Source organism: Tursiops truncatus, chromosome 17 (assembly GCF_011762595.2).
Source record: "Tursiops truncatus isolate mTurTru1 chromosome 17, mTurTru1.mat.Y, whole genome shotgun sequence".
In the NCBI taxonomy this organism is placed as follows: domain Eukaryota; kingdom Metazoa; phylum Chordata; class Mammalia; order Artiodactyla; family Delphinidae; genus Tursiops; species Tursiops truncatus.
The window spans coordinates 8,397,836-8,425,134 of NC_047050.1; the positions used below are offsets into that span (position 1 = coordinate 8,397,836).

A 27,299-nucleotide genomic window follows, 5' to 3' on the forward strand; every position below is an offset into this window, starting at 1 on the left:
CGGGAGAGAAAGGAGGAGGCCAGAAGCAGGAGGTGCAGACACAGGGCAAAGGTCAGCTGCTAAAAAAATGACCAATGAGAGAGGAAAGAACGATTCAAAACACTTCTCAGAGTAAAGAAATGCTGTGCAGAGTAGAGAAATGATAATGGAACCCAAGCCATTAGGATGTGGCTACGGTCAAAGAGAATGGCAAAAAAAAAAAAAAAAAGTAATCACCATGTTGTTTACTTCTTTTTTGCCCTGTGCGTTTATTCTGATGGTTTTAAGGTGATTACTGTTAACAGCTAAGTTGACTATTTGGTAATCCTTACACAGAAATTTGGAAAAGCAGGTCTTATATACCTGCTTAGAGCCTGAGGGTGCTGCCTAAAGGTAAGTGACATTATTTTGGCAACTGCCTCAGGGCCACTATCCCACACACATTTTCGAAGTGAAATGTTCTGTGTGTAATTAAAACGCTGCATCATGGTTGGACCTGCGGTTTCACCACAATTTTAGAAGACTGGCTCCATTACAGAAACCCAAGTACTATAGCTGCTGCAGGCTTTCAGGAAGTCGGGCACAGAATTGGTCAGCTGAGTGTCATGTCATACTTAGGTCATCCCAGTCACTCCCACCATCCCTGGTGAGACCAATGAGTCACTCTGAGCCTCAGTTTCGAAACTGCCTGCTGCCCTGTACGAAGCATCATAATTTATTTCAACATTGACTACAGATGAGGCCCTGAACGCCTAAGAGAAGATTCTGCGAGCTAGGCAGACTTGCTCTAGAACATAAGTCTAGTCTTGGCAAAACACAAGTCAAGACGCTACACCATTTTCCTTTTTATTTTTAAATAGATGGCGTAACAATATTATCACAGACGTTTTTGAAAAAAGGAAGCTACAAACCTTCCAACCCTCTGGGATGAGGGAAGATCAGAACATCAGAGGACTGAAAGACTAAAAGTTTAAGAAGGGATTACATCCAGAGACTGAGAGCTTGAATAAAGATAAAATCCAGACACAACTACGAATGAGATAGCAGAAAGATCATGCGAAGACCTCAGCTAGCACAGGTCAGTTTATTGTCTGAACTTCAAAGTGCCATTTCTCTTGGAAAACAAAATACATCCAATAATTTTTTTCACTTATTTAAGCTGTTTAAAAAAATAATCAGCGTTTTATTATGCAATGGGTAACTCCTGACGTTCTCACTCACCGGGACTAACCCCAGCAAATATTTCATAAATAACCTATGTTGGGCTCAGCTTTGAAAAGGGATTCAAACGCAGCCTAACCTGACTCCCAACTTCAGACAGTTCACAATTTAGTTAATATCTACTCCTGTGTATTACAGAGTTATGGCAACAAATAACAGCACAGTGTTCCATCTATCGACTTGTGATAATAAAGTCTGCGTCACTGGATTTTATAAAAGTGCTCCAAATATGCATGGTGATCAAAGACATTTCCACAGCTCAAAACACAGAAAACGTTTTACTTGTTTTATAGACCAGAATCTGATTTCGAAAGGGTTGCTGAGTATCAAGCCCCCAGAGGTATAACTGCCAGGTGTTCAAGTTCATAACTGTCTATTCTTCTATCTGCCTTTACTAATACTTCAAAGTTATAAACGTCAGGCCAAACGAGGAAACATTTTGCCCCGTCTAGCTAACCGTAAATGAAAACAAACCAGAATTCAAGCAGAGAAAACAGTTTTTCTTACACGCCTGGATACAGCTCTATAAGACAGGGAGGTAATTTCTAGAATAAAGAATCAAGTGAAAAAGGTGAAAAAGCAGGATATCACCCAGCACATTAAGTCCAAGGCATCTGCATGACGCAGTGAGCCGGCAGCTGGGCCTCAGGGATTTAATAAGATCAGAAGACACCTCTCCAACTGACTTACACGTCACCCCTCACATCCCAGGGGAAATAAGAGCTGAAAGAAACTAAAGTGCAGAAAACAAGTCCCCTGAGTGCCACTTCCTTGTTTTGGTACCAAATTCCAGAGAACCCAGCGCCTTTTCAGTTGGACAAACGGCACTTTCCTCTGAGGAAGGGCAGCTCGGAGGAGACAAGGGCATCTGAACTCAGAGCACATTCCTCAAAGTGCCTTTGGTTGTTCCAAAGTGGAAATGCAGAGTAAATACAGTACAATGTAAAATTCACCATAAATAAACATTCAAACGTACAGATTACATTTTTGCCTTTTTAACTAAGTTCCTAAGCTTAAAAGACACAAACTAGGAAAATATTTCTATGATCGAACAGAAAATTACACAATAAAGCCTTAGAAGATTAAGAATTGTAACATACATAATAAACAAAATGTAAGCAAAGCAACTTTGGTCAGCTTCAAAGTACTCTGTACCAGTTTTGCAAATAACTTTATTTTCTCACCAAAGCAAGCCTTAGGCACAAGTTGAAGGCAGTCACAGAAGTCAGGGGTTCACCAGCTACCTGGATTTTACCTTCATCAGAGGCTTTTCAAAAGGGCTGATCAGAAGGGATACCAAAGAAATGACAAATTATAATCTCACATCCTTATTTTTCACTTACAAGAATACAGCATAATTAATTTCTGTACATAAAATGTGCATTAGTAGCATGACAAAAAAGCAGAGCCTGATGAGAAATTAATGATTCCAAACATTTTTAATACACAAATTTAATTATTTACTTCTCATAAACTGATCAAACATCTTCTAGGGTTAGTTACAATGAAGCATGAAGAAACAAGACTGCCTTAAAAAACAAATCTCAGACGTTTGTCTAAGAGAATTTCTCTGAGTGAGACCTCAGACTGCTTTTGAATTTAAACCTAATGAGCTCTGATATGTCACAGTACTCAAATTCAAAGTGCAAGACATGATAAATACAGGCAAAGACTGCATAAGCTTTCAGAAAGAACATTATTAAATCATACTCATTTGTTCCAAAATATTAACATTCCAAAATCAGAAGCTTTGGACTGTCAGAAACATTAACAGAATGAAACATAGTCCCTGAATAATCAGGAAAAGACAAACTAGGGTTATAATAGTTATTTAAGCGTTAGGAGATCACTGTCCAATGTACAACACGTGTATCTTATTTCCAAAAGTAGCTACTGAATAATGCTTTTTTAAACTAAGATTAGCAAATTGGACAGTTTTCCCGACACATGTAAGTGCTGAGTCAAGGGGGAAGTTGATGCGCTTCCAGGGTTCTGATTCGAGACTTTTACTTTCAGGCTCTCATTTTGATAAGCCTGCAAGAGCGAGCTCTAAAACAGAAACTAAATTTGTCATATTCCCTTCCGAAAAAATGGGTGAATAATCTACTTTCTGAAAGCAACTTGATTAAATGGGAAAAAATAAGAATAAATATTTGAAAAGTAGAAATTATCATAGTTAAATAAAATGTTAAAAAATGCAAATATTTTCCAATTTTAAGCTCTATAAAGAACCAAAGCTAGGCTAAGTTTCACAGAGGCTCAAAGAGATGTAAAAACATGAAACACCACTCCCAAAAAGGGTAAAAGAAATCAAAGGTCTTGGATCTTATCACTCTTAAGCTATAAGAGCTCTGTTTGAGGTGGGAAATGAATGAAATCTCATTTTAAGAAATGCATGTTACATATGTCTAATACAATTGTTTTTGCTATCACTGTTTTTGCAATTCATTTTAAATGAATTGATTCAAAGGTGTTTTTAAGGTTTTCTAACGGCAAAAAATTGATTCTCCTAAAAAGAATTACCACTTTAATAAATTTAATTTACAAATATAAAAACCATATATACCTAATATACCATATATACCTAAGCCAAAGTTGATGGTCAATTAATAAGGTAATACAGCAAAAAATGGAAAAAGACCGTTATTTAGGATGAATAATTTTAATATGTACAACATTATTTAAGATAACATACTGACATTTTCCTTCCTGTGTAATATGCCTCCTTTAAAAAAAATACAAATTACTTTCTCTGGATGTCTATTTGGAAATGAAATTTAAAATAAATTTTGCTTTCACAGACAGAAAGATTCAGACACACTACTATCTGAATACAGTAACTGAACTACCCTAAGGCAAAAATATGAGGTTATTTTCAAATTATTTTAAAAGCACCATTAATACAGAATTTTACACTGAAATTTGTATCAACCTGTCTGACAAATCAACCTAAACAAATTACAATTAAAGAAAAATATCTGCCTTTTAAAGGACCATCATTTTACACATCAGTCATGTTAAAGAACAACAGAGAAGCACTGAATTTATGTATCATGCTAGAAATATTTTTATAATTAATTCCACTATAATCATCTTAATGAATAGCGTGTTAGAAGGACAAGCAGCAAGGGTTAATCACAAAACAATGTGTTATTAAGTTTCTGAATTTAGTTCAGCGAGTACATGAGTTGAAACAAAACGATACAGAAACCAATTATACTACCAAGAACATCATTCTCAATGCACTTTGTGGACCAGTAGGAGAATGAGGGGGTACCGCTTTCCTCAAGTGGGAAAGCCAAGCAAGGGACTAGCTAGGCGCTGTACTGGGGAAAAGATGACACAGTTGCCTTGTATTGTCCGATCGCAGCTGCCCCACTGCATGTTAAGCCCTGGATGAGCAAAGGAAAGAAAGAAAAAGGAGATTTTGCTTCGGGGGTTCACAAGCCAGTGACTTCAGTCCCTGCATCAAAGTTACTGGTTATGTAAATCCAAGATGACGCAAGTCTTTCCCTGAACCCCTTCATTCTGTGACGTACCATCAACGCCATCTGTGGTCTCGCTTTCTTCTTCTTCTTCTTCTAGCATTTCAAAAGGAGTCATTATATCATAGAGAAATGAGAGGAAACCATAAAACCAATCTGAACTTTCCTCTGCTAAAATATTAAGGACTTCCTCAAGAGAATCAATATTTTCATTACTGCCATCTTTGGTCAGGCCTACATAAGAATAAAGGAAGAGAGAAAGAGAAAATAAGGAGAGCAGTTAGGTGGAAAAAAGAAGTTGAGGAAGAGTGATCTCAAAAAGGATGTGCATCATGGTCAAGGAAGTTTACAGAAAAGGTATTTTGGAAAATAAAGAAATCGGTTAAGATGCACACCTTACAATCAACTCTCAATCATATGGACTAAAGGAAAAGCAATTTGACCAATCCTCACCCTTCCTACCAGCCCCTAACCGGGTTTGCCTTTCTCTCATCAGAGAATTGAGAGCCAAAAAAACCACAAAATTGTATCAGCCAAAACAGACTGACCAACTTCAACGGGAAAAGTGAGTGAAAGTCGTATGAGGATAAAAAGACACTTCCGACAAGCCCCACATTTGCCCATGTAGCACCCAGATATTATCGAGAGTTGATTATACAAACACTTACATATATCAATAAATATTCACTGAAAACAGAAATGTTCATTTCCTCAAACTTTTCCCTTTAGGAGCTGCAGTTAGTTTAGGAAACTCTGGAATTGATATGACTAGCAGGGTAACTGTTCAGCCTCCACAGAAGGGCACCAACGTGCTCAAATTATACCAGATAAACAGCTTAAATTTTAAAACTAGAAAATGTTAGCTCTATAATGCTCTGGTTACCGACTTGTGGTCCTGTCATTCTGACCAATAATAAGAGTCAGCTATTAATAACAATTCGCTCAGCCTACCAATATGAGATGTGATCAAGGCCAGTCACCTGCAACAGGAACATTCCAGAGTTCTCTCCCTATCAGCTCACGGAATTAGCTTCTACTGCAAAGATCCCAGACCCCCATATGGAAAGAAAGCAGTGTATATATCGTTTTTATCATTTGTTTTTTTCCTGTGAAGAACTGGCTTTGGGTAAGACTGGTCTCTTGGGTCCAGTAGGTATCAAAGTCCACCAGTAGAACTGTCAAGTTCTATACAGTAAGTTCCATAATTTTGAGGAGAAAAAAAAAAAAGACAGGCTGTGAGAACTATGCACATCTACGATTTTAGAGCTGTTCGGATTATAACCACCGAATCTGGTATTTCTGGCTCTGACAACACAGAATTTGTCCACACAGCATAACTACCAGCAATCAAGATTGGCAGGTAAGGGATAATAATAAGACAACTAGTTTAATGTTAAAGATGATAGTGGATTTTCCCCACATTAGTCCATAGAAGAACTACATTGCGCCATTCTTCATGCGTTGGGGGGGAAAAACCCCACAAACTTCAGTCGGTATTTAAATTATTTTTTGACCAACCCAGCATGTTTCTTCACTGAACTGAACAGTTGACAAGTGCTGTGAACAGAGATCTGTATTCCCACCCAAGTCCCTGTGGGAATAACACTATTTCTTCTCCTTGTCCAAAAACTCTACAGCTGTATACTTAGAATAAACATTTTTCTTTTTCTCCATTTTCCGATACAAGTACTTCCAAGTATTGAATATAAAATACAAAACTTTACCACCCTTCAGCATGACAGGATGAAGTATGCAACGAATATGCAAAAGTATTTGAGCAAAACTGATTACCCAACTATGCAACATTTTTGTGGTTCTTAAGACAAAAGTACTAGTCCAAAGAGAAAAAGAAAATATGTTCTGGGTTTATAATTCCTTATCCTCTAAGAGAAGGCCTGAACCAAAGAGCAACATGCGCCTGCCTTTGGGCAAGATCCAGCCCCCCCTTCCCTACTGCTCACTCAGGCATCTGTCAAGTCCACAAATGCTTGTCAAGGCTCCAGAGACTGCCTTCCCTTTTGTTCTCTGGCCATAGCTGGTGCCAGCTAGGTGGAAAAGGATAACTATGTAATCCACAGGTGGTGTTACTCTAAGAAAATGCTACTCAGAATTTAGTCCTCTTTCCTATGGATTTATTTGGGAAACAAGTTTTCAAAGAATACATTATGAGACAATGTAGCTTTCAATCATCCAAACCAAAATCAAAGACATTTTAGTTTAGATAATTGGGCCACAAAAGTAGGAAGGAATGTAAACAAGACCAGGCTTAGAATATTTTCAAAGTATACTGTAAGGGCCGTGGCCAGAAGTAATAAACTTAATGATGCCTATTGATCTTGATTTACTCCCAGATTTCATTCTCTTTATAGTTCATAAGAAAAGCAAACTTTGAAATGTAAAAGAAATGTAAACATGAATGTGTACATTTCCTCAAACTGATCAAATTTAGATATATGCAAATTTAAGACTCCAGAAAGAAATACTAATGAGAGAAATCCAAACCTATGGAAGTTCAGCATAACTATTACCACACCTGCCATGCCAAGCTCTCACCCAATCTCTGACTTTCTACTTTCATCCCTCCCCAGGGATTCCCTCTGCCTTAATCCAAGGCCCTTAACCTTGAACTGCTTCTCCAATGAGAACGTACCCCAGAGATCTGGCTCCTTTTAGGGTACACACTCACTGAATCTGCTCCCCCGTAATCTCTCCCTGAACATACAGAGCCCAGCAAGGCAAGAATTTCACCTGGTTCTTGCAACCATCCACCAGTAATAGAGGCACAACTAGGCTACAATAACCTCACAAAGTAGAAAAGAACCTTAGTCATAAAATTCAATTCCCATCAAGGTTATATTTCATGCAGAGAATTCAAACACTACAGAATAAGGTCAGAGGACAAACAGCTTACATTAGTTTCTTTCATCTTTACCAAAGCCACAAGCCAACTGCGAATTTGTACATACACACAGTAAAATAGTTTATCTTAGCCTTTGCGCAGTTAATAGTCAAATGACCAAATGAACACTCAGATTCACCAACTGAGTTCTGTCTCCAAGTATATGATTCTTGCAAAAGGAACAAGTTACCATTTGCCCATACCACATATGTGGCTACCCACAAATGGCAATGTTCTAAATTACAATTAATTAAACTCTTAACGGTTGCTTAAAAATATTAAGGGGAATACATTTTTGAAATCTAAAATACTAAAAATCAAGTTATTAATGTAAGTTTGCAATAGAAATCAATGTGTGCTGTAGAAGAAATAACATGTTTTCATTTTTAATAGTTGACATTTCCTGACAGACCAAGATAGCTGATTTTAAGCACCTGCCCCCTTAAAAAAATCAACAAAATACAGTAGATAAGTAATATTATTTCTAAAAATGAGGCAACGGCTCACATGAAGTTATTTTTAAATAAAAAGCTTTGCTATTCAGAATCTGTCGTTTAAAGAAAAGTAACAAAATGAAGTAATAAACCATTTATAGGCAGGCAAATTAGCATCATTCTGAAATAAGGTCTATGTAATCTTCTTTCTTACGCAGGCCTAGGATTATAGTCTTCTGAGAATTTACCATGTTTACAGAAACCCAAATTTAGATATATAATGACAAAATTGTATAGAAAATTCTATTACGGTTAAGACAGGAAAAGAAATTTCATGGGTATAGGAAGCTTTCACTGTTAAGTAGCAAATATACTTCTCACTGAGCAGTAAAAGAAAACAATGTCAAAATTAAGATGTTTTATTACACTTCAATACAGATGTATCTCCCATTTTTTTCATATCCATAAAATATACACAAAATTGTGTGTCTAGGAAGAATCTGTGCCATTATTCTATTAAGCTTAGTATGTAAACCTTGCCATATTTGTTATTTTTCTAAAGACTTTAGTGTAAAATGTTTTAATGCATATTACGCTACATACTAAAACAAAGGAAAGGATGCTGTTTAACAAGCAGAAATAATATCTCACCAGGCCAGATTATATAAAATTTGCATATTAAAATTAGCACCATCCTTTCTAGTATGAGAGTATTTTAAAATTAAATGAAGGAATATCACATCTTTATCTATTATTAAAAAAATCTCAATGATAAAGATGGGTAATTCTGGTGATAAAAGAGAAGGGTCCAAGACTTAAAAAAAATCAAGAAACCTGGCCAAAGACTACTAGTTTATATTTTAATGTTACCTTTCAAATAGTCATAGGACATTGTAAGATGTTTACTACCACTATTTTATTTCAGAATGAATTTATGTAAGCCTTCAGAAATTTACATTTTCAAATGGACATTGAATTATGTCAAATGATGCTAAAGAATGGTCGCCATTACCATATGTGAAAGCAGACTAGGACATTATCTACATGTTCAAATGTTATGTTCAGGATATAAAGTGCTTTAAATCTAAAAACACATATGAAATTATATTACTTATATTTGTGCAGGAGCTATATACTTATCCATTTGTAACAGTAAATTGAAATGTGAGAGTTTATAGAAAAATAATTAAGCCATTCAATATCCCAACAAGAATGAAATAAATGATTTAAGTGGGAAAATATCTTTCATAAAATGGAAATGACTGACACAAACATTACTACAGCTAAAATATTGGGTTGGCCAAAAGGTTCATTTGGCCAACCCGATATTATTTTGCTTCCAACATTTTAGCACCACTAATTAAAAAAAAAAAAAATGTGTACTTGCCTAATAAAACTTTGGCATCATCTACATCAAAATCTCCATCACCATCAGCATCATAGATTCCCAGTTTTCCTACAAGAGGGGAAGGAAAGACGGATATGGGAACAAAAGGAAAAACAAATTTAGTAAGGTGTTACTATTTCTTACAGTCCTGCATATCGGCCATTAATGCAACCAATCAATGCAACTCTTTGCTCCTTTTATCCTTAAAAGCCGTGCTAATGATAATCTCACTTAAAAATGAAGGCAGTTCACTTAGAGATTGAGGAAATATTCACCTAACAAATCTAAGAAATATAACTCAGATAATATTTTCTTTAAGGGCTTAACAATACCCAGAGATTTAATCATTTCAGAGTAGTTTTTTTTAACTTTACTGCTAAAAATATTTTAGGTAAAATTTTCAACATACATAAGGAATAATACAGATCCATTTCTAACAGTTACATGAAATTTAATGTTTCTAAAGTACAGAAGTTCCTCACACCATTAATATTCAAAACAAAAGAACACCCACTGAGCCTCAAATAAAGACCATATATAACATCGAGTATTAAGTACTAAAAATAAGAGGATGATTAATTTTACGTTTCATAATAATGATTTATGACAGAAGCATCATGAATCAACCTTTAAAAACAGACTTCTGGAAATAAAGTATGTAAAACTGGCTTTTTGAAACTACAAAGGAAAACTTACACTTATCCTACTTAAAAATGTAATTAGCACTGGCCACCTACTACTGAGAAAAAAAATAAGGCTTAGAACAGACAAGCTGAGAAGACAATACTAGCAGACTTCCTCCTTCAAGAACAGTAAATGTGTATTTTAACTTTATCATCTCAGAGCACTATTCAGCATTTCAAATATAAGTCAAATACATTCAGTTCCCTAAAAACATCCTAAAATCAACACAGTTTATAATTCATCATTGGACAATGGCTGTGAAGAGACTTATTAATTTAACATTTTAAACAACAATATTTTAAATAGCAATATTTAAACCACATTTACAAATACAGCATCAGTACTAAAACACCAGTTGGCAGCACTGCCACCATTTTTGTTTGTTTAAGCAATGCTTTTATTTTTACTTATTTTTTTTGAATTTTAGAATTTTATTTATTTTTTTTATACAGCAGGTTCTTATTAGTTATCTATTTTATACATGTTAGTGTATATATGTCAATTCCGATCTCCCAGTTCACCCCACCACCACCATCCCCCGCCACTTTCCCTCCTTACTGCCACCATTTTAAAATAAAAACTAAGTTAACTCCAATAAAGATGTTAAAAAAAAAAAGGAAGTTAAAACATTGCACAACAGCAGGAAGATCTTTGGGAGTAGAGTTGCTATGACCAACCTAGACCCTCCCAGAGCCCTGTTCCACTTAGGAAAATATTGTTAACCTGCTATGTAGAAGTCTGATTGACAAAGCACATACACGTTGAAAGTGACAATAACAATAATAATGTAGACATAAGGAAGTTATCATTTCTATAGCTAAGAAAATATAAGTGAAAAGCGCTGGTCTGCAGTTGAGGCTACGTATAGCACAGAGTTCAAATAACAATAAAAAGACAGAAAATACTATACTTTCTCACAAATTTAAGAGGGAAAATTGGTCCTAGCACTTACATTCTCTGATGCAGGTGATAACTAAAATAGTAGCCCAAGGATGAGGTTTTAGAGACTAACACAAGTAGACTTAAAAGGCATCTCCAATAGCCTACCTTGAAGTACCTCTGATAAGTTATAACGGAAGTCCTTTGCTTTGGCTGCATGCATACAAAAACACGAAAATTGTTACTTGAGCTTAAATGTACACATCTTCTAAATCTCTTCTTTTGTCTGATAGACTTTGCTTCGCAACATCATCAACATAAGTTAACAAAAGCACAGAGCTACTCAGAAGTTCATCTCCAAACTAAAATTCTTCCTCTATCACTCTTACCAATCTACTCGGAGGCACTTTCCTCGAAGTACAATAATAAAAGTAAAAAGCTTTAACAAAAGGCAGATTACATGTGTGTTTTGTTATTCTTTCCCTTTCCCCCCGGAAAGATGGCTGGCTATAAACTAATAAGTAAAGCAAAAGTGCAGAACGGTCTATGGAAGGGAGGGGATTTTCCCTGTGAGACTGTACATACGGAGAAAAGTATGCATTTTTTTCAGTGAAAAAGTCCACATCTTTCACTGGATTATTAGAAAGGAAGGCCATTTACTCACAACAGCCCGAAAGTGGAAATAACCCCTATGTCCATCCATGATGAATGGATGAGCAAAATGTGGTGAATCCACACGATGGAACATAATTCATCCATAAAATGGAGTAAATACCAAACCCTGAAAACATCACACTAAGTGCAAAACAACAGACACGAAGGGCCATGTATTGTATGATTCCATTTATGTGAAATGTCCGGAATAGGCAAATACACCAAGTGTATTAGTGCTTGCCAGGAGACAAGAAGGAGAGGGGGATGGAAATATTCTGAAATTAATAATGATGACAGCACAAAATTATATGTTAAAAAACAGTGAACTGTATACATTTTTACACATTTACAATATTGAATTTTATCTCAATTACAAAAAGAGACTTGGTCAGGTGAAACCAAAAAAAAAGTATGACTCCAAAAATTATAAAGAATCATTAACGTAAAAAACCGTGAAAAACTGCAGTGATTATGGGGAGAGAAAAGGAAATGGAGAGGAAAGGAAGACAACTATCAGAAATAACACAGCAACTTCCTCAGAACATCCTACAGGCCACACCTACACATGCACATGCACGCACACACACACTCACATCCACACACAACAGTTCCAACAAGGACACAGAGGCGTGTGCTTGGAAATGCTCTCTTCAAGGCAGGGTCTTGCAAATTGTGTTTATGATCCATTCATGGGTCCTTAAATAAATTCAGTGGCTCCTGACAAGTATTTTAAAAATTCATAATACAACAAAATAGAATAGAAATTATAGAGTACTGCATGTCGTGAGAGTACGTACTGTTAAAACTTTTTGGTGTGATATATAGACAATATAAAGCCTATTTTTTTCTATGACAGATCATGTTCAAAGAAGTTGAAAGTACCACAGCGAGGTAACCCTGATAACATCCCCTTTTGTTCCTTCCCTACTGAGAACCACTGAGAGGCTACAGAATTGACAGTACCAATAAGAAACAATATGAAAATCCTTACCCAGCACTTCCTCGTAATCAACAAGATCAAACCAGACCACAGCTACCGATGTCCAGACTCCGAGCAATGCAATGACCATAAACCACGTGAAAAACGAACTTCCAGAAAGTCCTCCTTTCCTCCCATTCTTGTGTCCTCCATGCTTTGTCTCTGTTAAAAAAATAAAACAGACGGACAATGTCATTATATAAGAAGAAAACACTTTATTGAACCTCTTTTCACTGAAATATTTCTCCAGGAATTTGTGAGTACTTCCAGTGGTAAATCACTTCAAAACTATCAATAGTTTTCACTTAAATTCTTAAATCATGTTACACAAAATAAAGATTTTAAAAATGGAAAAGACTATGCTTAGCCTCAATACCACATATGTATGACCCTAACTTCTAAGTAACGAGAGAAATAAACTACTAATGGGCTAGCGATTTTTTTAAAATAAAAATTGATATGTGTATTCCTTCCAAGTTCTTTATCTAAACGACCTAAATATAACCTCCTTCAAAGTTCAGAGCATATCAACAACTTAAAGAGATCATAAATGTAGCCAAAGCCTTTATTTTTCCTGTCGCATTTAGTTTCTGTAGAATCTTGAAAACTGTAACTGCCATAGAAGAAGCTCCCCGCAAAACGCTTCATATTCTTAGCCAGAGACACAGAGATAAAGGAAGGAAACTATTTATAGGAAACAGAGGTCAGGGAAGAAGAGAAGCCAAACAGTGCAATTCAGTCCACCTCCACAAGATCCACTGGGACCCAGGGGAAAAGGGAAAGGTTTTCATAATTGGTCTCGACGTAGGATACAGTTTTGTAAAGTGCTGTCCACCAGAAGTGTCATATATCACATTTGATATGTTTAATATACTTTATACTCTTCTGGAAATACTCGTACGGCCAAAAATAAACAAAAATAATGATAGCCAAGTAATATTAAGAGAAAATGGTCAACACTGTCCTTAAAAGGACCATAAAACTCAAATTTCTCTTAAAAAGGAATATGATAAATATTAAATATTAATAAATAAATTAGAAGACTATGTCATATCTCAACATGCCCTTTGGGAAAAGGAAAAATTTATCAAGCAAGTAGGAAAGTAGGATGCTATCTTCCGCTGGTGGAGCACATTACCTCCTCTACGTGCATGCGATTCTCACAAGGGTCCTGTCAGTGTTTCTCAAGAGGGTGTTTCTGGGTTTAAACAGGACAATTCTTCATCCTGTGCGACTGTTCCTCACACTGCAGGGCAGCTGGCATTCCTGGTTTCCTCTGGTCCCACAGGTAAGTAGCTCCCAGCGATTATGACAAACAAAAACACCCCCAAATATTTCCAAGTGTCCACTACAACACTGGGGGTAAAGATGGGAATAATCATCTCTGTTTTACAGAAAAATGATGAAATGGTTCACCCAAAGCCACCAGCATAAGGTGGGTCGAGCCAGGAATAAGCCCTGACTTCTATGGTCCTGAATTCCTTGCTCCATATGAATGGGCCAAATTACATGATTTCAGATACCTCACTAGCTCTCACCTAAAACCTGCTTCCTGATTCCTAAATCCAGTTCTAATTAGGAAATACTGGTAGTAATTTTCCAGTGGGTTAAATCAAGAACATACTATCAATTCTTCTTGTTAAAAAGATATACATATTTTTTAAACCAACCACTAGATCAACTTTTCAAAAGGGGTCATAAAAACTGAATCAGTCTTGGAGTGTGTACATTATGTTTGTGGATATACACACTCAAACATACACATATTTACTTATATACCTATATTTAAGTATATAAATTGGTGAACTAAAATAAAACAAAATTCCTTCTTAAAGAAAAAGTCAATTTCCTTTTCTAGTGTTCTTTAAATATTAACAGACCCATCAATAAGGGCCAGATCTATAAATAATCACATGGTGAACTTACAAAAGTATGCTTTACCAAATAAGATCCAGCCACCTGATTTGTTTCTTTTCTTTTTCTTTTTCCTCACATGATCTATTAAAAGTCTAAAAGCTGGCTATATAAAAACATAACTTACACATTTAAAAAAATACCTGCTGGGCACAGATCACAATGTTACTTATTAAATCCACTTAAAATAGGCTCCACTGTTTTATTATCTGAACATAGTCACCGGAGTGGAGACTGGGTGAAAACTGTCTGCAGTGCTGGTGAGGGAAAATGATGATTTCCAAAGTTTTATGTGTCTTAAAGGATAGAAGTTATACGAAGAACAATATAAAATAAAGCACCACTATAATTTTTAAAAAGAAAAGAAATAGCTTCTGTGGGAAGGGGAGCGCCACAGATTCAGTAACAGTGTTGTATGTTTAATTTACTGAACTTCTACAAACATGAAGACATTTTTTAAGACTGTATTTGAAAAAACCTTTATTTCTATACAACAAATCAATATATGCACATTACCCATTTGTATAGAATACTAACTATAAAAAGAATAACGGGGCTTCCCTGGTGGCGCAGTGGCTGAGAGGCCGCCTGCCGATGCAGGGGACACGGGTTTGTGCCCCGGTCCGGGAAGATCCCACGTGCCGCGGAGCGGCTGGGCCCGTGAGCCATGGCCGCTGAGCCTGGGCGTCCGGAGCCTGCGCTCCGCAACGGGGGAGGCCGCGGCAGTGAGAGGCCCCCGTACCGCAAAAAAAAAAAAAGAAAGAATAATGCCTTCTAAATATGGAACTATAATAGTGACTAAGGATGTTCCTCCCTTGGCTACTTATTACCTAAGAATCAAACTTAAACTTTTTATTTAAAATAAGTGCTAAAATGGCAGGAAAACTGGGTTCTTGTCTTATCTCCTCTTGGACATTTTGTAACTGATTACCAGTCTCTTGTACTGTTCCTGATTAACTAGAAAATAATAAGGCCAAATAAATACAGTTCAACATTTTATTCATTCACTTAATGTATTTATTCAGCACATATGTGCCAGACATGACTCAGTTGTTTACTCAATAATTAAGTTTTCAAAATGTGTACCTCAATAAAAGTACACCTCAGATGATGCTATTTGAAATAAGCTTATAAAGAAATAGCTAGTAAAACAAAATAATCATTTGAATTCCAAGTCCAATTCTTTCTCCATTTCTATCTCTTTCTTAAAGCAGAAACAGAGGGGGAAAATTCCTGAGATTCTCAAAAGGAAAGTATCATTTATCCAAGTTGATTCGTAATACTCGTCTAAGTTATTGACCTGCAACACCAAATACAAGTAAAAAGTGGAAATGAGTTTTTAAAAAAATTATATAAATGCATATACCAAAACAGAGAGAAGGGATTAGGAGGGTAAAGAGAGAGAAAACCAAAGACAGTAAAGAATACACCTTTACCTAGAATCTATTCCCATTTATTTTAGACATGATGCTAACAACTTCAATCAAGTTTCCTAACTCACTGCACAAAACTAAAGAAGAGACCTTAGAGACAGCCTCCCCCAAAGGAGTTAAAGCAACAAGTGCTGATGGAGGGCAGGCCTATAAAATGTCTGAATACAGCACGAGTAGACACAAGAACCTGAAGAGTGGCAGGAGGCCATTTACGATTGATGCTCACTGGCAACCCTGACTAGTCCTTAACTATTAAACTTACAGTCCTTAACTATTAAAGTAATCTTTAGTACAAGGTAATCATGATATCATATTCATTCTGTCATTACACTATTGTTTTAAAACTGTTTAAGAATGCAAGAAATGTACAATAAATTCTGGAAAGATTTTCATTCAAAATATTTTTTTATTAAATGGATTTATCGCTTAAAAAGTAAACGTCAAAAAAAAGAGTAAATGTTATTTAGCTAGAACATGAAATAATTAGCATTATTTTATCCAACCCTTTATAATGTCAAATACATGAGGTGTTACTCCAGTAGTATTAATCTTTTTACTGTTAATATTTACCAATTCCATAAAGGAACAAAACAGTAAATTATAGAAAGGAGTCTTTCTTGAGACATCTTTTCTAGGGGAAACTTTTTAATTGACACTAAATAGCACACTCTTGGTATGTCACTTTGTAAATATGGTGTACCTAGTCCCAAAGGGCAGATAAGTTTCTGTACAACTAAACTGAAAAAAGCAGAGTAAGATAAACCCTTCGAGAGAGTTTAAAACTCCCCAAGCACACCTGAAACCAGTACTGTGTTCCAAACATATTCTGGAAGAACATCTAGTAGTTGTCCCTCTTTTCTAAAATCAGAATAAATCTAAGAATTTTCATTTGATTTCTGGCTCCATAGTCAACCTATATAGTCCCAGGGATTAATCAAAAAGATTTTTTTTTAATGAGGGTTAAGAATATGGCAAGAACTATGTGATTCACTTTTTTTCCACATTGACCCATCAAATCAGAAAACGCTCTCACATACTACCGAACACAGAAAATTACCATGGTGATCAATGAAATGAGTCTCCCCAGAATGAAGCCTGGGCTAGGGACCATCGGAAATTTTATTTATTTGGTTAGAAAAGGGAAAATAGAAGATGCCCCCCCAGCACCTGAGCACAAGTCAGTTACTTAACTGGAAGGACAACTAAGTGAACTACAAATAACCATTCATGAGATTTGGTAAGCATTATGCCGGTGATTTCATATTTATACACAAATTCTACTCATTTAAAGTTAACATAAAAGCAATTCATCAAACTGGTTATTTTTCTGCATTACAAAATGTCCCCCTTTAGGAGCCATGAACTGTTAAAAGTGGGTCAGAAGTAACAGCTGACTTTGCCTCACTATGTACGTTAAGCAATCCAGGCAGAAGAGGAGAAACGCCTTCTAAAAGAACTGAAAGTCCGCTAGATATCTCCTATTCTTCTTCACGGCTCCATGGGCCACTTTATCAGAAAAGTCAAGTAAGCCATTCTAACCATTTATTTAAAACGGTGTTCAAAGCAGAGATACTCATACTCTCTATACTAATAATAGAATCCTTCCAGCCGCTGCTCGGGCAGCTGAGAGTTGGAAGCAGTCTTGAATATGTCTATTTTATTTTTCTTAAATACATTTTCAATATAATGAGCCAATATAGCTTGCCTTCAATTAAATGAAAAGACAATCTTAACTTACAAAGAAAAGCAAAAACAAACACATACAAAAATGTAAACCAACACATCATTAAAGAACACTCGAAGGTTAATGATTTGATTTGAAAAACAAAAAAAAAATCCCAATGTCTTTTCTTTGCATTTATTGCCTACTTCACAAAAATTAGGTCCATTTCCACATATGGTAAGTCTCTGCTTGAGCCAACTAAGTGTGCTCATTAATACAAGAAGGGACGTATAAAGCCCTTAAATTTCCTATAATTTTACATGAGATCTGAATGCACACAATTCTTTACGTTCACTGTAATTAATGTCTAAGACCAAGACAGACAACATGTTTATTTTTCTGAAGTTTGTAAAATGTGGTCTCTGGTAGTACGATACAATAAAAGATATTCTAAGTTAAGACACTAAAACTTAATATTCATATTACAGACAGATTAGTCCATGAAAAATTAAACTATTTTGAAACATCGAGGTCTCCAGAAGTTCAAAATAGAAAACGTAGAAGATGCAGTCAAAGCACTTAGCCAAAAATATTTGAACAGCGCACAACTGAAAACCAAGCTAAAAATCGTCGGCTAGATCCCAAGTCACTTTTAACCCAAACAATAAAAATATACCTTTACCTTCTGCCATTTTGATTTCTTCAATCCATTAATAATATATATGGAAGAAAAAAAACCAAAGCCCTATGAGCAGGTATCAGGCACACCACAGGCCCTTCGTTACTAGAGCTGTGGACTGGCCAACAGCTCCTTGGGCAAGGCCTCTAGAACTGAAATTGGACCTGACTGCAAACTCTGCTCACCAGTTATTTTTAGAGGCCTTTTCCTCATGGCCAAATACTGCTGATCACTCAGGCTGAAATACTCTGCTAACAGTCCGACTGCTGGGATTCCTTTCTGGGTTGGTCCTATCCGCCAATTCCAAACCCTAAAAAATACCAGGCATGCTGAAAAAAAAAAAGGAACAAATGCACTGCCAGTTTGGGTGTTTTGGGATTCAGGCTTGAATGGTTTTAGCAAGTACCAAATCATTCAAAACTGAAACAAGTCTTGCTATAAAATGTGGGCCCCAGCCCAGCAACGGCTTAAATTGACCCTTCGGAATCTAATCAAATGCCTATAGGAAAAGTCCATTACATAGTTTGTTTGAATGAAACAGAACCCTAAATGGTAAGAAATGGATTAATGCTCTAGAATTCTGATTCACAGGCATTACCATCCCAAGACTAATTCCCTCAACAGCAAAACTAAAGCAACAATCAAAAACTTTTTCCCTAGGGAATTCCGTGGTTAGGACTTGGTGCGGGGGCCCGGGTTTGATGCCTGGTCAGGGAACTAAGATCCCGCAAGCCGAGTGGCATGGCCCCCAAAAAACAAAAATGTTTCCCTAGAGAAGGAGAGAGAGAGAGAGCTGTGAAGGAAGCATGGAGTGAGGAGACAGGGAAAGAAGGAACTCTTCATCAGTAAGAGTATCACCTAGGAAACACTATCTCAGGGAACTGGAAAGCCATTGTACAACCGTATTCTGATTTTCTTCTTCATCTTCCCTCCAGTCCCCTCTCCAAATATTCTCTCTGGGGAAATAAAACCAGCCCAATTTATTTACTGATTTAAGATTGGCAGCTCACAGAATTCATCAGAGCTCTGATCAGTTCCACTAAATCAATCTAGTACAAATTGTCTCCAGAGTGAGGCAGCAACCTTTCAAAGTTCTTTGTGAGTCTTAATTTTTTCAGTCAAACAATGCTTCACATGCAAATGAAACAGTTAAATGTTCTGAAAAGGAGTCAGCAACCTAAGATACCAGTATCTGATGGCTCAGAGCTAGGACAGAGTGAACAGGGCAACTGGGACAACTAATCAAAACTGACCAGGGTCTTAGGTGTTCTGACCAAGAGCCATTCCTTTCCTCAAGGATCTGTCCCACTGAAGTCGGTGCCTGCTACAAGGTTGAGTAATGAATCATCTGTTGACAGGGGTTTAAGATAGATGACCGACCAGCACACAAGTTTACTAGACAAATATTTCAGAAGCTTCTTTTGTTGTTTTCAGAGGGAGAGGGAAAGTGACAAGAGGCCCTTCTTGAGAGCACTGGAAACCAAGCCACCACACTTACACGGCGGGTAGCCGGCTTCAGACTTAGGAGACCTGAATTCAATTCCAGCTGCTTCATTACCTTTGATTTTAAGGAAGTCATCAAACTTCTGGGCCTCGACTTCGTTGCCTATAAAAAGTGTCTTGGGGACTTCCCTGGTGGCGCAGTGGTTGAGAGTCCGCCTGCCGATGCAGGGGACACGGGTTCGTGCCCCAGTCCGGGAAGATCCCACATGCCGCGGAGCGGCTGGGCCCGTGAGCCATGGCCGCTGAGCCTGCGCGTCCGGAGCCTGTGCTCCGCAACGCGAGAGGCCACAACAGTGAGAGGCCCGCGTACCGCGAAAAAAAAAAAAGTGTCTTGGCACAAATGGGGTGCAAATATTTGTTGAAGTCATGCATGCAACACATTTCGACTGAATCCCTCTGGACTCGTGCATACGTCTCATCTCCAATTCACAGCTCTTTTCATGATCCTAGCCTGCCACCAAGACTGCAGGGGCTGCTAGGGTTTCCTCTTTCCCTTTATGGGCCTGTACAAGGCCAGCTGCACCCTAAATTCTGGGTCTGGGGCCAAACACTGAACTGAGACAAGAATTACAGCTACTAAGTACGGGTATGCCTCACCACTGAGGCTCCTTCCACACAGCTGCAATTACTACTCCTCCACAAATCTTTATCACACATATTCACACATCCTAGAGTTAACCTACTCCTTTGTTTTTTGCAACAATTTTACAGTTATTTCAATCAAATCTCTTCCCTCCTCAATTTTGCAATAATGGCATACCTGTTACTCTGGATAGGGTGATTAGGATGAATGAATCTCTGAAATAACATTTAATCCATCACAGTGCTTAAGGAAAAAGAAATCCTGATTTGCAAGTAACTATTTCTTATAATAACAATTCATTTTTATGATGGGAAATGTTTATAAAGGCTTTTAACTAAAATTTGCATATTGCAATCATATTTTTAAAACCCTAACAAAGAGAACTACAGTAGTATTAACTATTCCTTGTAGTAGCTGCTGAAACTAATAGCAAACTCCTAGGTCCAAGCAAAGACCAAACTTCTGCAATGTGCTCTACTACTCTCAACCTGACACAACTGGAGACCACAAGAGTCAAGATCTATGTCCACGGAGTCCAGCGCTCTCCCTGCCTCCCAAACTGACCAGGTGAAAACCCATCAGAGTTCTCATGAGGTGACAGTGATGACTCCCTCCACTCCCCCAAGCACCCAATCAAAAGTGCTGCTCAAACTTTAGAGTCACCTGGAGGACTGGTCAAAACAGATGCTGAGTCCACCCCAGAGATTTTGATTCTGTAGGTCTGCAGAGGGGCCTGAGAATGTGTATTTCCAATAAGCTCCCGGGTAATCTGATGCTGCTGGTCTAGGGACCACACAGAAAGAGAATCACTGCACTACTGCCTGCACTAGCCATCCCTAATTCTCAGGGTCTGGAGCAGGGGAAAGGAGCTCTTGCTTTTACCAAGTTCCAGACCATCATTCCTTACCACCTAAAAAAGAAAAAAACAACAGAACCCTGTTCCCCCAAGGTCCATGCTGTCCAATTATACTACCCTCCACCTGCCCCATCACTGTCATCACCTGTGTGCGGTGACCTCTCCTCTCAGTGAAACCTTCTTCACCTCAATTCCAGCCATAACCATGGGATTTCATGTCCAGCTGTGTGGCCAGCATGTCAGGTTCTCTTTCCGTCATTTCTTTATCCATCCAGTGACCTTGTTCCCTTCCGTTCTATATCCACACTAGTCCTTACATTCTCACCATGGACCTTACCACAAACCCAACCTAACTCACCCTCCTAATCACATCGTCGTTCTTGCTGAAATATCTCTGCAGCCCTCCTAGCACAACCGTCCTAACAGATCCCGCTAAGAAAGCTCTGCTTGTTCGGGGGCATCATGAGGACTGCAGGATACCATGAGATAGCGAAAATACAGTTCTTTAAAACAAAAACTAAAACCCTCTCATCTATATATAGTCTCCAAAGCAAACATGAGCATGTCTTACCATTCTAAACCCAATATTAAACAGCCAGTATCACAGAAGTAACAAAAGGCAACTCAGCAGACATTGGGTGAAATCTCCTCAAACACAGCAGCTCCGCTGTTCCCAGGCAGAAGGGACACCACCTCTACAGGCAGAGGTTTAGGTTCTATTGAATACGTAAGCAACCACTCTGATCACGACTCTCCCGCTGTTCCAGCTTGTTTACTCAACGATTTCTTCTTAGGTCCTGTAGGTCTCTTGCTTCTCCTCTTTTCCCACCCCTCTTCATTCCCCTCCTGCCTTCACATCTTTCTAAATCCACCTTAAGAGCCCATAATTCGTTACTTAAATCACTCCCAGCCTCACTAAGCTCCCTGCTGCTCTACCCTTTTCACTGTAACAATCTGCCATCATTGGCTCCCCGGACAAACACAGCTATTCCACAATGACTACGTCAAACTTATCCGCCTCTAAAGTAGTCTATCTTTGCAAACTCAAAAAAAAAAAAAAATGCCATAGCTCTTACCTCACAGAGAAGACAGAGCCATCCGCCGGAAGCTGTCTGCAATGGCTGTGCTCTACCAACCATTACAAGCCGAAATTCGCGTGCATTCATTCTCTGCTTCCCTCCTAAATCCTCCGTGCCCCTTCCCTCCTCAGCCACCTTATACTCTATCTTTTCCCTGTCCTATTCCATCAGCTCTCTGCCTTTACGGCATCTTCCCTCAGCCCCACAGCTATAGCCCCTGCCCTTCCACCTCCCTGTCACAGGTGAAATTCTCAGCAGGGCCATCATGTCACTGCTTTCGCTCTCCAACCCCCTATTCACCCCTTAGAACCTGGAGGCTGCAATCTGGCTTCTGCACGGGCCTCCAGTGTAGTGGCACCAATGTCACACCAATGACATCCACGTCACTAAAGCGAATCGAAAATTTTCAGTCCTCATCTAATTTGTCCTCTCAGAAGAATTCTCCCTCCTTCTTAAACATTCTCTTCCCTTGACTTTCATTACTCGAGAATCATCTTCGACCTTTGTGGAATTCTAGTTCCCAATCTCCTTTCCTAGCTCACCCTCCTCCAGTTGACTTTTAAACATGGAAATTCCAGAAGCCTTGGTCCTATGGCCTTTCCCTAGTTTATTTTAGCTACCACCTTTTCTAGATAGCTTAATTTTTTCTCTCCTTCAAGCTCACATACCTGTCTACTCAATACCCCATGTGAGTGACTTAAGGACACCCCAAACTCAACTTATACAAGACTGGACCCATCATCTTTCCCACCTCCTCTCCAGTGTTCTAAATCTCATAAGCACTTCCATCAAGCCAGTGACTTAAACCAAAACCCTGGGATTCATCCTAGATTTTATTCTCTCCCGTTTCCCAAACACCCATCTCCCAAGTCAGTTTCTACATCAGGCCAATGGATTACAACTATGCCAAGATTTGAATTCTCCTCAGTACTTGGGTCACCCTTGCCTGTATGTACCCCAGCATGATATTTTTAAAACTTTTTTTTGTATGCGCCATGCCATGAAAAAGTGGGAAGTTGTCTCAAATGACCCATATTTCTGCCTCTTTCCTACAATCATCTAAATCCAAGTTAGCATCATTTCCTAGACGACTACAATACCTTAACATAACCTTTAGTGCCCCACACAGCAGCCAGAATAATTTTTTAAATCTGATTGTATCCCTACCCTGTTAAAAATCCCTCAATGGCTTTACAGTATTCTTAGGATAATATTAAAATCTACAATGTGGCCTTTAAGACCCTACTCAACATGGCCCCAGTCTATCACTCCGGCTTTAGTTTCGTGTCCTTTCCCCAAGCTGTCTATACTCCAGCCACAAAAAACTCACCATGCTCTTTCCAGTCTCAGGCTCTCTGCACACGCTGTTCCCTCCTCCTGGGATGGCAGCACTGTGGTCCCAGCCTAGCTATCTCCTCCCACTTGGCTTAAATGGAAACATTTTCTAATATACTCTCATTGTAGAATGTACTTCTTCAGAGTGTTCTTTCATTGGTAATTAGACAACTACAATAATTAATTTCTTAAATTCTTTCTAACTCCAGAATGCAAGTTTCATGAAGCCAGGGACTGAACCTGCCTTGTTCATTAATGTACATTTGCCCTGCACCTAATTGTTAAATAAGTAGGTAAATTCTTTCTCAAGTCCTTGATATTATATGAGTAATCAAACCTCTTCCTGCCTACACTTCAGAAATAAGAGAGCAAAGGGACACAAAAAATGGTCCAACAAATGCCAAGTCACTTCAGGTTTCCTCATCTCCAGGAATTTAATGATCCTAAAATTCATTCATAAGAGGAAAAGACCTATAAATCATTAAGAATGAGATATTTCAAAAAAGAAGCCCAGTGCCTCCCGAATACTGGTGATGAACCCAAATCGGTCCATGACCAAGTCTTCATTGCTCTGTGTCAGATAAATTCCTCATTGATCAATCTTGGGTGAATGACACCCAGCTTGAACATAAGAAGGCCTGAGCACGAAGGAGATGTTGTAGCGCATTCATCAGGTCCAACAGCCAGACACCTGACGCTCCTAACACCTCTCCTGAATGGTCCTGTGTGGAAAAGGCATGAGTGGCTGGAGGAGTGACAAGGGGCTGCCCTGGGTTTTAGAATTTAGTAAAACAAAATTGAGAAAGCCATTTCCATTCGTATCAGGACAAATAAGGGAAAGAGAAATATTAGCAACAGCTATCTAAATCAGCCTCCAGATACTTTTTGGAATCTTTATTATTCTTTGGAGCCCCAAGCTGGGGAACCACTGCCCTAGCTTGTGCCTCTCTGTATCACCTCTGCTTCACTGCAGAAGGGAACACCTGAATCGGAACACGGGTCCATCAACCCCACCTTATGAATCTGTGATGGGCCAAAACTCCACCGGTAAAATGCTAAAAACATAATAGAAATGGGAGTTAATTCCAAAAGCTCACGCCAGGCCTAATGAGAGAGTTCTTTAAACTCCGTTATTCCTTCTAGAGAGAAGTTAATAAAGAAAGAAGACTTAGTCTCACAGGAAAAAACACCCCCAACCTAGTCAATCATTCATCTGTGTGGATGGCTATTAGCACGGTATTGAAATTCAGAGAGTCTCCTGCTGAACCTAGAGTGAACCTGGAGTGGAAAAATGTATTTTTAAAAACAAAAAAGTAAGTTGTGGTGTCCATTCAGAAACTGAGGTGGTGAGGTGAAAAGTTGTTAAAAAACAACAACAACAAAAAAAGTTCTTTTTTTCAAAACTAAAAACAACAGAAAAGCCTAGCCTACCCTTTTAGCTCTAATTCCAAGGCAATGAGACTAGGTCACAAAGCCCTTATGTGTGACCACCACCAATTTGCTGCTGCGTCCCACTTCCACCTTAACCCATCTAGACAGCAAAAGATGGGTTCCCCACCAGTCCCCATCCTTCCCACCAGTCCCCACTTTCTAGGGCAAAAGAATTCAGCGTTTACAACAAAGTGCCCTATAGATGCAAATAGGGCGGGAAGACAGGGAGTAAATAAAAGCATTAGCACAAAATATAGGGAAAATTCACACGTAAATTACAAAACATATGGGTCTTAAAAACTATAGGGCACAGGGCTTCCCTGGTGGCGCAGTGGTTGAGAGTCCGCCTGCCAATGCAGGGGACACGGGTTCGTGCCCCGGTCTGGGAAGATCCCACATGCCGCAGAGAAGCTGGGCCCGTGAGCCATGGCTGCTGAGCCTGCGTGTCCGGAGCCTGCGTGTCCGGAGCCTGTGCTCCGCAACGGGAGAGGCCACAACAGTGAGAGGCCCGCATACCGCAAAAAAAAAAAAACAAAAAAAACTATAGGGCACAAAGCTGATGCAATTATGCATCATACTACATTTTTTGGGGACAGCCAACAACGCTTTACTAAATAAATTAATAATGATGAACCTGATTTAAAAAATAATAAAAAGCAAGAATAGCTGCAATTGTGAATTGCATAGTGAAGAATTAAACTTCAGCCAAAGAGAGCTCTGGCTCTTGCCCTTGCCTGCTTGGAGGTCCCTGGCATGTCCTGCCTGACAGGAGTGATTTGTTTGCTTGGGGTCTTTGGTCACCGAACAGTCTTAACAATGTGATTTACGATGAAGCTTTGGGACAGGCTGTGTGGCTGTATCGCTTAACGGCAGCCATGCTCGCAGCATGTGATGGAGCCCCAGTAAATACCTCTGGGTACCAAAGGCTCGGATGAGCTCCCTTAGTTGGCAATACCCCGTGCATATTAGGCAATACTTATGTCCCTGAGGACGATGGGAGCTCTGTGTTCGGAACCTTCCTACTTTGTCCTGAGTCTCGTCCTTTAGCTACTTCTAATTTGTATCCTTTCACTGTAATGCAACTGCAGTGATGAACAGAGCACTTTCCTGAATTCTGAGTCATTCCCAGGAATTATCAAACCTGAGGGTGGCTGTGAGGACCTTCAAATTTGTAGCCAGCTGGTCTGAAGTGATGGCAGCCCTGGGGACTGGCCCTCCCGCAGCAGAGCTGATCAGGAGCAGGGAAAACCAGGGAGGAATGGCTGCAGAGGAAAGGCAGCGGCTACCAAGAAGTCTGCACCCCCGCAAGGTGTCACCTTCCCCTGGCCCGAAGAGGGCAGCAAGGGAAAGCAGGGGTTTGTACCATCTCGCCAGCATCGCGCCCCAAAGCGCTGACTGCCAAGCATGTGACTTCCCAGAGCAAGAGAGGGTGAAGTGTTCTGCCAGGAGTGGATGCCCAGGAGGGCTGGAAGACATCGCATACCCTGGGAAGGTCCCACCAGGCCTTCCAAAGAACTCACAGAGGAAGCGTTTGGGCGCCTGCCACTTGTGGGCAATGGGGGCCAGGTGATCTTATAAACTAGCAGGAGACTCCGATAGGGCCCAGCGAGGGGACAGAGGCCTTTCCCTCTCTCCCTCTCCCTTCCCTAGCACCCCTGACAAGCTAGAGCCTGGAAGAGGCAAGAAGGGCACTGCCCCAAAGCAGACCACGTGGAGAGGACGCAAATACCACTTCCCCACTACAGGCCCTCCTGCCTTCCTGCCAACGGAGACGAGAAATTCTGCATTGAAAACGAGATCTTATTTAAAGCACACAGGCTTTTAGAAATGGAGAGTGACTCGGGTGTTAAGGAATCTGTCCCAGGGATGGTCAAGAGCCTCTGCTACCCAGAGATTAATCTAGTCCGACTAACCACAATGACTGGAGGAAAATGAAGCTTCATGCCGGTACCCCGCCGGACAAAGCCTGCTAAGTAAAGCAGCCACAAAACGCGGGCTGACCCGTAAGACACTGCCAGCCCTTGACCATACGGAGCCCACAGAAATGGCTATTTCAAAGGATCAAAAAACAATGCATGACTAGTTTCAAGATATTTGATTACAGAAAGTTCCAACACACAACAAAGGTGAAAGAATGTGACGTAGGATATCCGTGTATGCATCACTCAGATGCTACAATTAACGTTTTATTATCTGGCTTATGGCATGTCTATTCATCCCTC

At 39.0% G+C, this 27,299-nt stretch overlaps 1 protein-coding gene across 25 annotated transcripts in view; it reads right to left on the reverse strand.

Moving 5' to 3' along the window:
• ASPH (aspartate beta-hydroxylase) overlaps window positions 1-27,299 on the reverse strand; it is a 418,870-nt gene that overhangs the window by 371,477 nt on the left and 20,094 nt on the right. For 24 of the 25 annotated variants that reach the window (XR_012327192.1, XR_012327191.1, XR_012327194.1 and 21 more), the window contains exons 2-3: window positions 12,614-12,763; window positions 9,406-9,474 (exon numbers count right to left, since the gene is read on the reverse strand). Coding sequence is in view for 9 of the 25 variants with exons in the window: in XM_033843144.2 (XP_033699035.1) it covers window positions 9,406-9,474; window positions 12,614-12,763 (219 nt within the window). In the remaining 16 variants the exon portion in view is untranslated. Of the gene's footprint in view, window positions 1-9,405; window positions 9,475-12,613; window positions 12,764-18,293; window positions 18,319-27,299 lie in introns of those variants that run through there. The other variant, XM_073794421.1, reaches the window with a different exon arrangement.